General features: G+C 44.3%; 1 protein-coding gene across 1 annotated transcript in view; it reads right to left on the bottom strand.

The window, feature by feature from the left end:
* The window catches only part of UBAC2 (UBA domain containing 2), a 92,053-nt gene that overhangs the window by 17,702 nt on the left and 57,123 nt on the right, over window positions 1–17,228 (bottom strand). The window contains exon 6 of the mRNA XM_056861835.1: window positions 16,376–16,423. Coding sequence (XP_056717813.1) covers window positions 16,376–16,423 — 48 coding nt within the window. The remainder of the gene's footprint in view (window positions 1–16,375; window positions 16,424–17,228) is intronic.

Below are 17,228 nucleotides of genomic sequence, written 5' to 3'. Positions count from 1 at the left end.
AGAAGACATGATCAACTACTGCTGAAACAGCAGAAGAAAAAGAAACAGAAGATAGTTTCATTATCCCATCCAAACTTTTGCCTCTTATACCTTTGAGCAAACATCAGGAAACCAAAGGATCATTTTCTTACCCTAAAATTTCAGCACATTACTCATGATTCACAGTTTACAGCTTAGGAAGGTACTTAAGCAACACCCAACTTACCTCACCGTCAGTTCTGCAGAGAGGTTCCGTGGAATCCGTAGCAGAGTTACACCCTTCTAAACTCAATGACTTCAATGGTCTTAGAAGGGGGTAACTCTCTTTAGGTTAATTTGTGAAGAAGGGCCGGTCTGAAACAGTGATTACAGAGGGGAAGTCAAGGCGTGCCACATGGCCCAAACAGCTGATATCAAGTCCAGGTCCCTGTAAAGCCTAACCTTTCAACTGCATGGCTGTTTCTGTTTGCGTGACTCAAGAGTAGGGTTGCGGGTCCCTCCTGGCCACTGGTGGGGGGTGGGGAAAAGGATTGAGTTGCAGGTTGGGAAACTCCTGGAGAGTTTGGGGGTGGAGCCTAGGGAGGACAGGAACATCCGTGGGGTACAGTGTCATAGAGTCCACCCTCCAAAGCAGCCATTTTCTCCAGGGGAATTTATCTCAGCCCTGACCTTGATGGCCCAGGCCAGCCTGATCTCGTCAGATCTCGGAAGTTAAGCAAGGTCAGCCCTGGTTAGTATTTGGATGGGAGACCACCAAGGAAGACCAGGGTTGCTGTGCAGAGGAAGGCACTGGCAAACCACCTCTGTTAGTCTCTTGCCTTGAAAACCCCATAAGGGGTCGCCATAAGTCGGCTTCGACTTGAAGGCACTTTACACACATACAGTCTGGAGATGAACTGTAATTCTGGGAGATCCCCAGATTCCACCTGGAGATTGGCATCCCTACACAAGACACTCAAAATATGGTTTCATGTGTGTCAGATGCAGCAGGTGATACATACTTCATGGAATCAGCACAGGCAAAAAAAAAAAAAGCAATTTGGATGATCTTTCTCTTCTCCATTCCCTCTGTGCCCCTCAATCCAAGCTGTTCTTGAGGATTGGAGGGCCTTCAAAACAGAGCTGAAATACTGCATGAGGGTCTGCAACTCAAGTGGAAATCAGAAGGAATTATCCCACTTCTTTTATGTGACCGCTTCTATGAAAGGAGCAAAGTCATGGAAGAAGAAGCAGCAGCAGAAGAAGAGTTGGTTTTTATATGCTGACTTTCTCTACCACTTAAGGAAGGATCAAACTGGCTTACAATCACCTTCCCTTCCCCTCCCCACAACAAACACCCTGTGAGGTAGGTGGGGCTCAGTGAGGGTGACTAGCCCAAGGTCACCAGCTGGCTTCATGTGGAGGAGTGGGGAAACCAACCCGGTTCACCAGATTAGCCTCCACCGCTCATGAGGAAGAGTGGGAAACCAAACCTCGTTCTCCAGATTAGAGTCCACCGCTCATGAGGAAGAGTGGGGAATCAAACCTGGTACACCAGATTAGCGTCCACTGCTCAAGTGGAGGAGCGGGGAAACCAACCCGGTTCTCCAGAGTGGGGGGGGGGGGCGGGGAGAGAGGAAGCCAACCCACTGCAGACTCCTGGCCTGCTTTACTCTGTGCAGTAAAACATTAACTTCAGGTGCCCATGATAGTTTGATGATGAAATTCAAGACAACGGAGAAACAACATATTTATTTCATGGACTTGCTCTGAGAGTATGGCAATGTTAATATGAACATGGTCTATACCTGAAAGCTTCCTCTCTTCTGTATATACTTAATGTATTTTTAGAATTGGTAATACACACTAAAAGGAAGAAAAGCCAGACTTCAAATTCCTCAAGTCCATGCCAGATAAAAGTTTCATTAAAAAAAAAAACTTGAAGGAGAACAGAAATGGCTTTGTTGTGAAGCCACCAGTTTTCTAACAAAAAAAATAAGAATGTACTGCAGAATAAGACCCTTAGTTAGGATACACCATGTCACTATAGTTTACATACTGTATTGTCTGCATCCTTTACCATTCTGGAATAACTGCTTTATGGTTTGCAGCAGTAGCTGTTGCCTTGCCCAGTTCCCCAAAAGATGGACTAGATGGTCTCTCAGTCTCTCAGAAGAAAATGAGGCCACAGAAGCGGGCAGGAAAAGACAAAGGAAAGCAAGGTGCAAGGTAGAGATTTTTTTTTGCTGTTTTAGATCCCTACATGTTTTGCAATTTGCTTCATCAGAGCATCTTCTATAGAGATTTCTATTCCCTGATGAAGCAAATCGCAAAACATTTAGAAGAGCTAAATAAACTCTCTGCCTTGCATCTTGCTCTCCTTTGTCTTTTCCTATCAGTCTCTACAAATATTTTAACAGTTATTAATGGATGGTATCTGACATACTTCCCCAATTCTACAAGCTATCAAATCACCACTTCTTACCGGAAACCCTGAGCCAAATAGGAGAGGGTGGGAAATAAGTTTAGAACAATAGTTTTACAAAGAGGACACACAATGCAGAAATCGGCGCAACTAATTGGAATTTAAGGAAACAGCGAGAATAAGAAGTGTGAAGTACAATTTGCTTACTTCAATTATACCCCACCTTTCTCCCCAAAGGGGACCCAAAGTGTACATCCTTCTCCTCTCCTCAATTTTATTCTCACAACAACCCTGTGAGGTAAGTTAGGCTGAGTGTGACTTGGCCCAAGGTCATCCAGCAAGCATCCATAGAGCGGGGATTTGAACCCAGATCCTGGTTTCACACTCGGGGTCACAGTGGCTCTCAAGGATTATATAGTATTCTCCCCCCTTTTTTCAGGCTATAAGGAAGGTACAACATTGATTTTAAGTACCAGCCACATGCCCCAAAATTATGTGCGTTCTTTGAACGGCCACACTCACCAATTTTGGGACTTCGTTTTTCAGCCTTGTGCTTAATTCCACCACAAATACTAACTGCAAAAACCACAAATGCTAGTGAAAAAGAAACAGCTTGTAATGACTGGACCACAAACTAAGAAACTATAATCTAATTCCTGGTATTTCTTATTCGGTGGTGAGTTTGAGAAGATAAGAGGCCAGCCCAGGGACTACTGAAGAGTACTTGCTATGAAACAAATGTGACCGACTACAGATAATAGAAGAAAAACACCCAACTAGCACAAAATCTGGGGCTAAAGAGAAAGTATAAAGTGACATTTCAAAGTTGGTTTGAATTTTATTTGAATCCGAAGTTAGCCAGCTTTTATTTTAAAATATTTATTACCATTATGCAATTTCACAAGAGACTAGATCATAAAGTTCCATTTGGAGGCTTCCTCCAGTGCCAGGAAACTTTTGCTGGCGCAAGGCGGTGCTTGGGTGAAGGGCTGCAGAGTTAATGGAATGAAACCTTTGGATCCAACCCATGCAAATAGTAACACTGGATCAGATAACACAGAATAGCTCTGAAGTAGAGGTATTGCTGCATTCACATAACTTGCATGGTAAAACAGCAACGGAAGGAGCACTGGTCTTTGAAATAGCAATTCTTCAGCTATTCAGCACTGAGATGCCATCTTCCTACATCAACAGAACTACTCCCATGGTAGGGTTGCCAGGTCCCTTTTTTCCCCTCAATGGGAGGTTTTTGGGGCAGAGCCTGAGGAGGGTGGGGTTTGTGGAGGAGAGGGAATTCAATGCCAATGGGGCAGGGCCTGAGGAGGGCAGAGTTGGGGGGGAGGGACTTCAACACCACAGAGTTCAATTGCCAAAGCAGCCATTTTCTCCAGGTGAACTGATCTCTATCAGATGGAGATCAGTTGTAATAGCAGAAGATCTCCAGCTAGCTCCTACCCCATGGTCATGATCTGAATTGCTGTGATAATGTATCCCTTACCAGGAGAAACCCTTAAAAAAAGAGAGACCTTAGATTCAGCCACTTAATTTAAACTATGTGATACCAGCGTCCACTTGATTCAATTGCTAACAGCCTATCACCCACAAGGCCTTCCTCACGGAGAAAAGAGGTTGACTTTACAACCATTGCAATGCAGGTGGAAGTTTGAATGATTTCATTAGAGTCATTTTTTACTAGGTTGCAAGGGTTTTATGAAATATTTCAGTACAAGAAGAGTTGTTATTATTGTTGTTGTTATTTGCATTTATAGCCCGCCCTCACTCCCAGCCAGGCCAGGCTCAGGGTGGGTAACAACATTTAAAACCATAACAAAATAAGCTAAAACCACAATATCCTAATACAACAGAGATAAAAACAAGATGTCATTCTTATAATAGGGAACAGGAGCCACTGAAGACCCGGTCAGGCAGCGTAACCCCCCACAACGTCAAAAGTGGGGGGAGGCCAGCAACGATGTAAAAACTTGTGGCTGTTCTAGGCCTGGAGGAACAGTTCCGTTTCGCAGGCCCCGCAGAACTCATTAAGGTCCCGCAAAGCCCTGGTGTTACTAGGGAGACTGTTCCACCAGGCCTGGTCCAGGGCCGAAAAAGCCCTGGCCTTCGTCGAGGACAGCCACACACTCCTCGGGCTGGGGACTACCAGTAAATTATTATTTGTAGAGCATAAGGCTCTCTGGGGGTGTACCAAGAGAGGCGGTCCCATAGGTACGAAGGTCCCAGGCTGTGTAGGGCTTTAAAGGTCAAAACCAACACCTTGAACCTGATCTGATAATTAGGGTTGCCAGGTCCCCCCTTACCTTTGGCGGGAGGCTTCTGTTGTGCGTGGGGGGGGGGGTTGCGTGAGCGGCAAAGTACTACCTGCCATGCGTGGCTGCTGCAGGCAGCCCGCTCGCCCCGGGGAGAGCGAGGGGAGGGTTCCCGCTGGCTCACGCGGCTGCAACAGGCAGCCCGCTCGCCCCGGGGAGGGTGCCCGCTGGCGTGTGCAGCTACAACAGACAGCCTGCTCGCCCCGGGGAGGGCGAGGGGAGGGTTCCCGCTGGGGCGCGTGCGGGCCTGCGCATGCACGATTGCCCGCCGACCCTCATCTGGTCGGCGGGCAGAGGGGCACTTTACCAGGGGGTTGCCCACCACCAGCAGGCACCTGGCAACCCTACCGATACTCCAGCTGTTTCAGCACTGGTGTAATATGCTCTCACAGTGAAGCCCCTGTAAGGAGCCTCGCCTCGGAACTTTGCACCAGCTGGAGTTTCCGAATCAGTCCCGAGGGCAGCCCTACGTAGAGCGAGTAGTCAAAGGTTCACAGTTCAGTGGCAGAGCATGCGCTTCATATTGCAGAAGGACCGAGGTTCAATCTCTGGTACCTCCAAGGTTAAAGGATCAGTCAACTGGTGATGTGAAAGACCTCTGCCTCAGACAGACACATCCAGTCAAAGAAGACAATACTGGCAGATCAATGGGCCGACGGCACACGGTGGTTTCACATGTTCGTGTGTCTGACTCCTTGTGTATTTATCAGAGCGTGGTTTGAAGCCATGCCAAAAAATGGTGAAATTCAATCACTTTATCTTCCACATAAAGGAAACTACGTCTGTCAAAGGATGTCAAGGAAGACTGTTTCCCAACATCTGTCCAAATAATTAGTGTCTGTCTTTGTTTCAAAACTAAAATGAAAGCCTTCGATTTTCCTTCCCATTCTTCTAAAAATATCAGCTATCAACCAGCTACTGAAAAACAAACAACCTCCCTCCTGCAGCAAAAAGGGGAAAAAAGAAGAAAGAGGAAAGGCATGTTACCCTAATATGGTATAAATTGTAAAGGCCTAGAAATAAGTTCCCTGAAGCAGAGTTTTATTTGTAGTTAAAAAGGAAACTAAATAAGACGTTAAGTATGAAGAAGTAAATTATCCCTCTTCTGCCATCAGCTTTTGTTCATACCTATACAGAAAATTAGTGCCCTGACCTGGATGGCCCAGGCTAGCCTGATCTTATCAGATCTCAGAAGCTAAGCAGAGTCATCCCTGGTTAGTACTTGGATGGGAGAACCACTAAGGAATGCCAGGGTTATTGTGCAGAGGAAGGCAATGGCAAACCACTTCTGTTGGTCTCTTAACTTGAAAACCCTACAGGGTTGCCATAAGTTAGATTAGAATAGAACAGAATCATAGAGTTGGAAGGGACCACCAGGGTCATCTAGTCCAAACCCCTGCACAATGCAGGAAATTCACAACTACCTCCCCCCTCACACCACCAGTGACCCCCTACTCCATGCCCAGATGGCCAAGATGCCCTCCCTCTCATGATCTGCCTAAGGTCATAGAATCAGCATTGCTGACAGATGGCCATCTAGCCTCTGTTTAAAAACCTACAGGGAAGGAGAGCTTACCACCTCCCAAGGAAGCCTGTTCCACAGAGGAACCACTCTGTTAGAAAATTCTTCCTAATGTCTCGAGTGAAACTCTTTTGATTCACTTTTTTAATTATTCACATTATTTTTTTCATTTTAAAGCTGGCACTCGACATAATATATTCATGTATTTACTTCATTTATACCCCACCTTTCTTCCCAATAGGGACCCAAACCAGCTTGGCTGCGACTTGACAGTACTTTACATACACATGGGTAATTAATAAGAATCCTGGATTCCCAGTAGTGGAACCTCATTCATTTCCAGTCCACAACAGGAAAAGGCTGGCATCCAACCACAGATACAATTTGCTGGATTATATATTCTGTGACTTGAGAGGTGTATGATCTTGAATGATCTGAGAGGCTGAATGTCACACAGATTTAGGTAAAAGCGAACAGAAGTTTAAAAGGTTCATAAGAGCTTACTGCTTTTAAAGGTCTGAATTTCACATTCCTCTAAGGTAGGAGACCCCATTGTGATGTAGGATTTAGAATGCTGGATTAGGATCGGGAAGACCAAGGTTCAAAACCTCCACTCTGCCATGGAAGCTCGCTGGATGACCTGAGGCCAGTAAATTTCTCTCAGCCTAACCTACTCTACATGGTTGTTGTTCTGAGGATAAAATGGAGGAGGGGAGAACAATGTTGCAAACTGCTTTGGGTCATCATTAGGGAAAAATAGGGTATAGATATCTAAATAGAGTAGGATTCAGCAACTGAATTCTCCTGAGACAGCCATCTCCATAAGGAATGTTACTTAGCCCCTAGCACCTGTAGCCATGAGACTTGAGAACAGGGATGGGGGTGAGAAAGGGATTGAGCTGTTAGGTCATCCCCTTCCCAATAAGACTCCATCAAAACTAGCTGATTGTGTTTGTGTGTGTGTGTGTTAAGTGCCAACAAGTCGCTTCCAACTTAGAGCTCTCTCAGCCCCACCTACCTCAAAGGGTGTCTGTTGTGGGGAGGGGAAGGTGATTGTAAGCTGTTTGATTCTTCCTTAAGTGGTAGAGAAAGTCAGCATATAAAAACCAACTGTTCTTCTTCTCCTCCTTCGCCTTGCTCAGGTCTTGCAAACTGAGGGCTGTGGCTTCCTTTTTGAGTCAATTCGTCTCATGTTGGGGCGACCTCTTTTCCTGCTGCCTTCCATTTTTCCTAGCATTATTGTCTTTTCCAATGAGTCTTGTCTTCCCATGATGTGACCAAAGTATGATAGCCTCGATTGTGGGAGAAACATCTGTGGATATGTAAGCACAGGGCACTGAAGGGAGTGTATGCAAAGCTTCAAGGAGTTAAAGGATCCTGGGTTAGGAAAGACTTGCTTTTCTCTCTAGGCAGAACAGCCCTGTTGCCTCAAAGAAAGTAGCAATACCCAGTAGACGGAACCAAAAGTGATTAAGCTCCAAGAAGGAAAAGAATTCTACAGAGCCAGCCACATTTCCTTCTCCTCAGGTAACTGGGGCTTGAGAGTTCAGCCCGTTTCCTCTGTGAGTAGAAGAAGAGCAGCATGCATGCAACTATGTGCTTGAAACTCCATGCGCTCACCAGTGGAACAGACAGTTGGTGCCGGCCAATGAGGGTTCAGAAAACAGCTTAGGTTAGGTGAAAGTTCAAGCGATCAGATACCTCAGATTTTAAATTATCTCACATCTGAAATTCATTCAAGCAGAGATGGGATGTGGGTCACCAACGAGCAGAAACAAGATCCTCCATTAACAGATTAGCTGAAATAAATATGCGGCATATTTTGGAAGGGTATTGTTTAATTATTTAACTTCATTTATGCCTCTGCCTTTCCCCCCAATGGTGACCAAAGGAGCTTACGTTGTTCTTCTTTCCTCCACTTTATCTTCATAACAGCCCTGTGAGGTAGGTTAGGCTAAGTGTGTGTCAATGGCACAAGGTTACCCACCAAGTTTCATGGCACAATGGGCAAACGAACATGGTTCTTCCAGATCCCACTCCAACACTCTAGCCCAGTGTTTCTCAACCTTTTTACCCTTGCGGAACCCTTGAAATAATATTCATGTCTCAGGGAACCCCCATGCATGATTTACATATAATTAGCCTATTCATCACTATTTATCACGGAACCCCTAGCACTTTCTCACAGAACCCTAGGGTTCCGGGGAACCCTGGTTAAGAAAAGCTGCTCTAACCACTAACCTACACTGGCTTTTAAGAGCAGGACACGAAGAAGAAAAAGAAGAAAAGGAGGAGGAGGAGGGAGGGAGGGCTGAGAGAGCTCTAAGAGAACTGTGACAGGCCCGAGGTCACCCAGCAGGCTTCATGTGGAGGAGTGGGGAAACCAACCCGGTTCACCAGATCAGAGTCCACCATTCCAAACCACCGCTCTTAACCACTACACCACGCTGGCTCTCCACTATGCTAATATAGTATAGTGGTACAGTGCTACCACTATACTAAAATTCTCTCTCTCTCACGTAACACAGAATTAAATAAATAAATATTCCATAAATATACCGTTTGAGCAACCCTAAGATCTATTCAGAAGTAAGTCCCATTAGAAGGGGCTTACTCCCAGGAAAGTGTTCTTACGATTGCAGCCCTTGTGTGGCTACAGAATGTTGTAAAACTCCTGTCCTAACGTGGCACCTTTCATTAGCTGGTATAAACCTACATTTAGCTCCTGCTTTGTTGCAGCAGGTATGACTGAGGCCGCCCTGACGTTGTCCCTCAAACTTCAAGCCTGCAAGATGGTAACAATGAGACTTGTAAGCTGCATGCCAAAGAGAGGCTCTATTTTTGGAGCATTGTTTGCATTTACTGATGCATATGAATTGGGTATATTATTGTAAAAGAGCTGGTTATATATAACTTGTAAGAGGAAGTGGGCAGAGGGGAAGAAATTAAGCCTGATTTCCAGGTCGAACTAAATAACGAGGTAACTGAAGATTATTCACTATCAGAGACCAAACCCTAAGCCCACCTATTTCGTTAAAAGAGCTTGTATTTTATTCAGCCGTAGGTTGGTACTTTTCACCACAGGGATGATCTAGCTGTAGTGCTGTATGCTAGAAAGAGAACATCCAATTAAAAAGGTCACAACTGTTGTGTGTTAAGACTTCTCCTTGCTTTTGCGCACTGAAAGCACCTTATCCTATTTTTGGGGGGGGGGGAGGAGGAATGTTCTTTCTTCATCAGACCCTTGCCATCAATTGTTGAGGTTAGGAAAGAGAAAGTTATACAAAAAAATTAGGTAGCAGCTTCAGCTCTTTAGTATTATGCTCTAAAAAGAGACAATTTTCAATGAGATAATTGATTTGTACAAGAGACTCGTAACGTTTATACACGTTGAAGACAGGTTTAACTGTTGGGAAGGTATGACTGCGCAAAACCACAAAGGTTCTTCACATTTTCAATTTTTTTTGTACTTTGTAGCAGATTGGCTATGAAACTTTGTCTTTCCCCCAGTATTTCTTCTTCTCTCAGCAGCTAAACCGACAGTTTGATGTATCTATAGAAAAGTGGGGTAGTATTTTTTAAAAAAAACATTTAGAAACAGCAGTTCAAGGGAAGCACTTCTTACGATACAATAAATTTTTATTGTTTGTGGACAAAGGCCATCACAATCTATCATACAAAAACATTAAAATAACATTAAAATGACATTAGAACAGTCTGAGCCCCAGGAGCTAGTAATTAAACATATTAAACACCCTGATTAAAAGCAGCTTTAGCCCAGAGGGGCTGTGGCTCAGTGGTAGAGCCTCTGCTTGGCATGCAGAAGGTCCCAAGTTCAATCCCCAGCATCTCCAGTTAAAGGGACTAGGCGAGTAGGTGATGGGAAAGACCTCTGCCTGAGACCCTGGAGAGCAGCTGCCGGTCTGAGTAGACAATACTGACTTTGATGGACCAAGGGTCTGATTCAGTATAAGGCAGCTTCATGTGTTCTTGGCTGCTAAAGCAGAGTGACACTTTGTAGGAAACATCAGGATTGGCATCTGACAGGAGAAAGAGCAGCTTCTCTGGATCTGAAAACAAATTTAGGCCCTTTAGAAACGCTGTGAGAAATTTAGATCAGGACACTGTATAAAGAGGACAGGTCATTGTCTACCACTGGAAACAGCAAAAACACTGTATTTTTTGTGGCAAGGACAAAACTTGCCAGCTGATGCAGACAGTGGGTGATCTAACAGCGATCCAGGGAACAACAGTGCAGTAAGCTCTGTGTTCGGCATGCACCAAAATGTGCTATACTGCACCCACAACTCTTCACAATATAAAATTCTTTGTTCTGAAAACATCCTACCCATCATATGAACAAGCATTTGAGTAGTATCCAAATAAAACAGCTACAAGGTTGAAGACAGAAATAACCATCATGATCCAGTGGGGAATACCTGCATACTGTCTACATAAATACCAAAATATTTTGAAATATTTCTTCCACATTAGCTTTTTCCATAGAATCTAAGCTACATGCCACAGTCCCAAGTTTGAGAAAGCAGCTTTGGGAGATTAGTGCTAGAGCTGTCAAGGGAAACTGCCACAAATACAGGGATGCTACTTTTTTCCATATGCTGCTCCTTTTAAATCAAAAACTGGAATGCGTACACGTATCATGCCCTGACCTGGATAGCCCCAGGCTAGCCCAATCTCATCAGAGCACAGAAGCTAAGCAGGGTCGGCCCTGGTTAGTATTTGGATGGGGGACCCCCCCCCCAAGCAATACCAAGGTTGCTATGCAGAGGCAGGCAATGGCAAACCACCTCTGAACATCTTGTGCCTTGAAAACACAACAGCAAGGGTGTCAAACATACAGCCCGTGGGCCGGATCTGGCCCCTTATCCGGCCCGCGAGTGAGCTGAGGCAGCCACCCCCCACCAATCCTGATCTGGGCTGGTGTGGCATGGCCTGGCCCGACCAAGTGACATTTATGTCATATCCGGCCCTCGTAACTAATGAGTCTGACACTCCTGCCCTACAGGGTCACCATAAGTCAGCTGTGACTTGACAGCAACACCCCCCTCCCAAAAAAACATATCATGCGTGCATGGGCAGTGACTGTCTTCTACTATTCTTTCCAAGAAGCCAGACAAGATATCTTAAAATGACAAGAGTATATATCTAGGCAACTATCTGTATGATTACACGCTAACAGTGGCTGCAGACACAACCACAATAACGGATTTACACAAGAAAAGGCACAGGCGTGTATATCTGACCATTTGCCCACACTGTAAACTGACTCAGTAATGCCTACTATGGAAATATAGCTTACAAATAAAAACTCCTCCCTCCGCGTGGGCATTTTTGGTTGCTATAAAGGGACAATAAGTGTAACTACAGTTACTGCTATCTATGGCATACTGATTTTCTTTAAACAACAAAAAAAAAGTCTTGAAATAAGCAGTTTTCATTTGCAAACCGGTACTAGAAATGGATAACAGAAATTCTGAGAAAAATCACAAATGCTAGAAAGCCAATTAGGGTTACTGACAAAAATAAGAACTCCTGCAAAAACATCATAGTTCCCAAAAGCTGTATCCCCTTGCCTCTGTTGTCTTTATCAGTCCTCTATTACAAAAAAAGGGGGTAATTGGCTAAAGACGGCTGAACGTTGCTGTTGCCCAATAGACCCTGGAAATACATTAAGATGCATCTCTAAAAACAGTCTATGACACTGATCATATGATCAGTTCTTCACTACCAGTAAAAGGAAAATCTCTCATGTGAACTGGAAAATATTTCTTATATCCAAGGACTAATATGTTAGAGTCACTCTAAGGGGCTTTCTAGTTGACGGGTTTTTTTTGTTTTTTTTAGCTCAAAGAACATGCTGCTATTGTAGAGGATCCGGACAGTTACCCCAGTCAATGCAGTCATTGTAGGGAAAACAGTTTCTTCAAACTCCAAGTGCAAAACGGGTCATGCTCAGAATGTCATGGCTGCCACCACAACCAGGTTGTGGACAGGGTTGCCATCCTCCAGGTACTAGGTGATCTCCAGCCGATAGTTCACCTGGAGAAAATGGCCTCTTTGGTAATTGGACTCCATGGAATTGAAGTCCCTCCCCTCCCCAAATGCCACCCTTTTCAGGCTCCACCCAAAAACCCTCCCACTGGTGGCAACCGTAGTTGTGGAGGGACCAACCCATGAAAAAGGACATATGCTGGACCTTCTTTCCCCCCTGACGAAGCTTATTGAGAAATGTGTTGGGATCTAAAAGGCCAAATAAACTGTTATCCCTTGCACTTGTGTGTGCCTTCTATCACCATTTTGTCCTTTCTTAGACTCAGCCAATCTGACCACATTGGCCCATGTTTTTGTAACTTCATGGTTGGATTACTGTAACGCACTCTACATTGGGCTCACCCTGAAGACAACCTGGAAACTGCAGCTGGTCCAGAATGTGGCAACCCCATTATTATTAAGAGACGAGCTGATGAGAACATATGTCTGCCATTTTAAAACAGCTACATTGGTTTATTTCCAAATTCAATTCAAGGTGCTGGTTATGACCTTTAAAGCTCTTCATGGCCTGAGGCCCAGATATCTCAAGAACCATCTCCTTCATATGTTCTTGTGCACCAACTACGATATTCAGGCTGCCAGCCGCTATCTCTTCCCCCACTCAGGGTCATCTGCCTGGTGCTGACTAGAGCCCAGGCCTTTTCCATCACGGGTCCTACTATGTGGAATGGACTCCCCAAAGAAGTGAGAGGAGTCCCTTCATTGGTGGTCTTCAGAAGGTGTTGCAAAACATATTGTTTGCCAGGGTTTTTGATGGGATATGAGAAGCAGGCATCTTTTAAGGGGGAGCCAGATATTTGGGGTTTTTGATTTTATCTTGTAATGTTTTAATTACTGTTTGGAAGCCACCTTGAGACAAGAGGAAAGGCAAGGTTTTCAAATGTTTTAATAAGCACGAGGCACGGTAAAAATGTGATTCCCTCCCTTCCCCTGCATACCTTTAAGGTAATATAGCCACTATGACTCTTCACTGCAGCTTGCAGTGTGGTTGCAGGAGTGCCAAGGAAATCTACTGAGTGGTATCCATGACAAAAATCGTAATAAATTACGCAACGTCCACCCCACCTGCCATTTTCTGTTCTTCTTTTTTAAAGACACTTGTTTATTGCTTGAAATATTTTTAGAGGCTGACAATTCGCTGTTGGGAGAATTGTGTGTGTGTTAAGTGCCCTCAAGTCGCTTCCATGGCGACCCTATGAATCAAAGTCCTCCAAAATGTCCTGTCTTTGACAGCCTTGCTCAGATCTTGCAAATTGAGGGCTTTATTGAGTCAATCAATCTCTTGTTGGGTCTTCCTCTTTTCCTGCTGTCCTCAACTTTTCCTAGCATGACTGTCTTTTCTAGTGTCTCTTGTCTTCTTGTAATGTGGCTAAAATACGATAGCGTCAGTTTAGTCATTTTAGCTTCTAGTGTCAGTTCAGGCTTGATTTGATCTATAAGTTGGGAGAATTAGATACACTTATGAATCTAAGCCTTGATATTTCACCCAATTCCTTACCCCTCAATAACAGCTGCCATTTCCATTTCATGGATCTCTCTCTCCCCCTGCCCTACCCACTTCAGGTAGTCATGGGCACTATCCTGATCCTAGCATTTTTTTAACACATATTTCTACAGATGTAAAAAAGGAGAACGGAGCTATACCCTGTTGTGTGACTATCCCTGCCTGGAGTAACATGAAGTGGAATATCATACCTCTTGGCAGAGGACTGAGATTAGCAATGAAGTTCCACTAAAAGTAAATCACCTGGAAAAGCTTTCTGTGCTTCTAGTTTTGTACTGTAGTCTTTACAAAGTATGTCTACAAGAAGATGCAGCGCTGACAACCCTGCTCTGTTTCTAAATTGAGCAAACTCTCACAGGTCTTGCAGGGCCCTATTCACAGTGAACAGAGGAGGAGAACTAAAACAAATTAAGCAGTTTGTAAGAGCCCATTCCTGAGTCCTGCAGTGGCCGGGGACGGCATGGCCGAGGCGTCCCTGCAGCGCCTCCAAAGAGGTTTCCCGGCCACTGCAAGGAGAAAAAAAGCCTTTTAAAAAACTAAAAGGGGTTAGGAGGCTGCCTATTGGTCACTCACCCTCTATGAAAACCAGCACACCCAGTATACAAAGCTACGTTCAAATGGACTCCAAACATGTTTGCTAATGTACCGGATGTTTTCTGCTGACTGAACTTTCTTATCTATTCAATTATGACTGCAGGCATCTGGATCTCTCACCCTTGTACTGAATTGTTTAAATAATTTAAAACTAGTTACGATGCTGTTTCTGATCTACTTCAAGTCTGCTTTGTACACCGTCCTTTGAAATGCCCTAAACCGTATACTGTCATTTACAGAACTATCTTTCTCCAGTGAAAAGCCTAGAATCTGGTCTGTGTCATCAACTGTCAAGAGTCAGAAGAATCTCCAGATCAGCAGAACGGCTGCTTCTGTGGGTTGAAATCTTTACCATCATATAACCCCTGATTCTGCTGCAACGCCTTCTTCCTTTTCCTTCTGGAGGGATTTCAAACTTGCCAGTAACTGTTACAGGAGTAGACGAAATCTCAGTATACATGTCCACAGATTCCCAGTATCTCACTGTGAATGTATGTGTTGTTTTTAAATTGTTGTTAGGCTGCTTTTTTTTTGTCAGCCAATGTGGCGTAGTGGCTAAGAGCAGTGCACTCTAATCTGAAGAACTAGGTTTGATTCCCCACCCCTCCACATGAAGCCTGCTGAGTGACCTTGGGCCAGTCACAGGTCTCTCAGACCTCTCCCAGCCCACGCAGAGGCAGGCAATGGCAAACCACCTCTGAAGGTCTCTTGCCTTGAAAACCCAAGGGGTCGCCATAAGCCTAACGTGAATTGACGGGGGGCGGGGGGGGGGCGACTTTGGGAGGCTATTTTTCCTGAAAAGTGGGGCATTTATTTATTTATTCGATTTTTATCCCGTTCTTCCCAGTCAGGCTCAGAGAGGCTAACAATGTTCCATATCATAACAAACATACAAGCAATATAACAACTCTAAAAAACCAGTGCAGTGTAGTGGTTAAGAGCGGTGATTTGGAGTGGTGGACTCTGACCTGGAGAACCGGGTTTGTTTCCCCACTCCTACGCATGAAGCCAGCTGGGTGACCTTGGGCTAGTCACAGCTCTCTTAGAGCTCTCTCAGCCCCACCTACCTCACAGGGTGTCTGTCTGTTGTGGGGAGGGGAAGGTGATTGTAAGCTGGTTTTATTCTCCCTTAAGTGGTAGAGAAAGTTGGCATATAAAAACCAACTCTTCTTTTTCTTCTTCATAACAAACATTCAAGCAATATAACCAATACAACTCTAAAGCCAGAAGTTAACAACACATCTAAAATACTTCAAAGATGGTGCTGTCACTTCTCCCTAAACGGGATGCACAGCAGCAGCAAGTCAAAATGGGGTAATACAACGGGACAGTAGGGATGCACCAGCAGGGGATCATTTCCTGAGAGGGTCCAGCAGGAAGGTCAACCAATGTACAACCATCACTGTGCTCAACCATAGACTCAGTGGAACATCTCCATCTTACAGGCCCTGCGGAACGGAGTCAAATCCCGCAGGGCCCGGGTCTCACTCGAGAGACAGTTCCGCCAGGCTGGTGCCAGGGCCGAAAAGCTCTGGTTGAGGACAGCTGGGTATGTCTTGTTTTAATAAAACAAGATCTTTTGCCTTTTCATTAATATTTTTCATGGATTCTACCTTTTAAAAAATCAGTGTATATACAGAATTACAGAAAGAGGAAGAGGGGGACCCACAAGGACTCGCTGAAGGGGGGAAATTCCATTCCCCTCTCTGCTGGCTCCTGCAACCCTTCACTCTTGCTCTGCCTAATTTAAGCAAAAGGGTCACAGTAGGAAACAACAGAGTGGAGGAGATAGACAGAGCTAATGAGCCAAAGGTACATGCCCCACCAATTTATTTTCTGGTTACCAACTTCAGCAGAATACTTGTGGGTTGCATTTGGCTGACTTTATAAATAATAGAAAAGCAAACGTATGCAGATACTTTCAAACATAACACATTGAAGAGAATCACAGCAGTAAATAAAATAATTATACTTACCAGCCCACTTAAAGCAACAATCCAGATGTACGACCCTGAAGTCAAAAGCTAGAAGACAAATGTGCATAATTTAAAATAAAAATTAGATTACACAGCTGTTTATAATCCATGCAAGAAATATATCTCAGTTGCCACTTTAGAATGCTCTCTGTGAAACGATCATGCACCCTGCAAGCAGGTAAAGACAAATTTTGTTCCATTCATATATATGAAGCTGCAGAAAGATTAAACATGACGTGATATGTAAGCCAAGGAGGGCAGTATTAAAAGCAAAAAAAAAAAAATCTTAAGCAGGGAAAGGAGAAAGACATGAGTAATAATTTGAAATTGGTGTATTCATTCCAAAACTCTCCAAATTAACATGCATTAGGTAAGTATGAGTACCCAGCTTGCTGGGGGTAAAGGGAAGATGACTGGGGAAGGCACTGGCAAACCACCCCGTAAACAAAGTCTGCCTAAGAAATGTCGGGATGTGACGTCACCCAATGGGTCAGGAATGACCCGGTGCTTGCACAGGGGACCTTTACCTTTTAGATAGGTATGCTTGCAATTTTGGACGGCATTTTTCAGGCTTGCAAGCAAAAAAGCATACATGGAATGAATTCCTTATACTTTTGCACACTAGGATTAAGCCTGAAAATAATGTCCAATAAAAGCTCTGGAAAGATTCAGTCTTCCTATAACTTTTACTGGATAACACTTTCAAGACACAGTAATATTTTCTACTGGGCAATCACTGACACTTGCTAACTGGATTCCGGCAAACAATTTGAATGTGTGCCCTATGTAGGTCAGTTTCTTCCCCAGCAAATGAAAAAAAAAAAAACTTTCAAATTGCAAACCACATCATCTA

This window comes from Euleptes europaea, chromosome 16 (genome assembly GCF_029931775.1).
Source record: "Euleptes europaea isolate rEulEur1 chromosome 16, rEulEur1.hap1, whole genome shotgun sequence".
NCBI classification, from domain to species: Eukaryota; Metazoa; Chordata; class Lepidosauria; order Squamata; family Sphaerodactylidae; genus Euleptes; species Euleptes europaea.
This window is presented reverse-complemented; position numbering and strand designations above follow the sequence as displayed.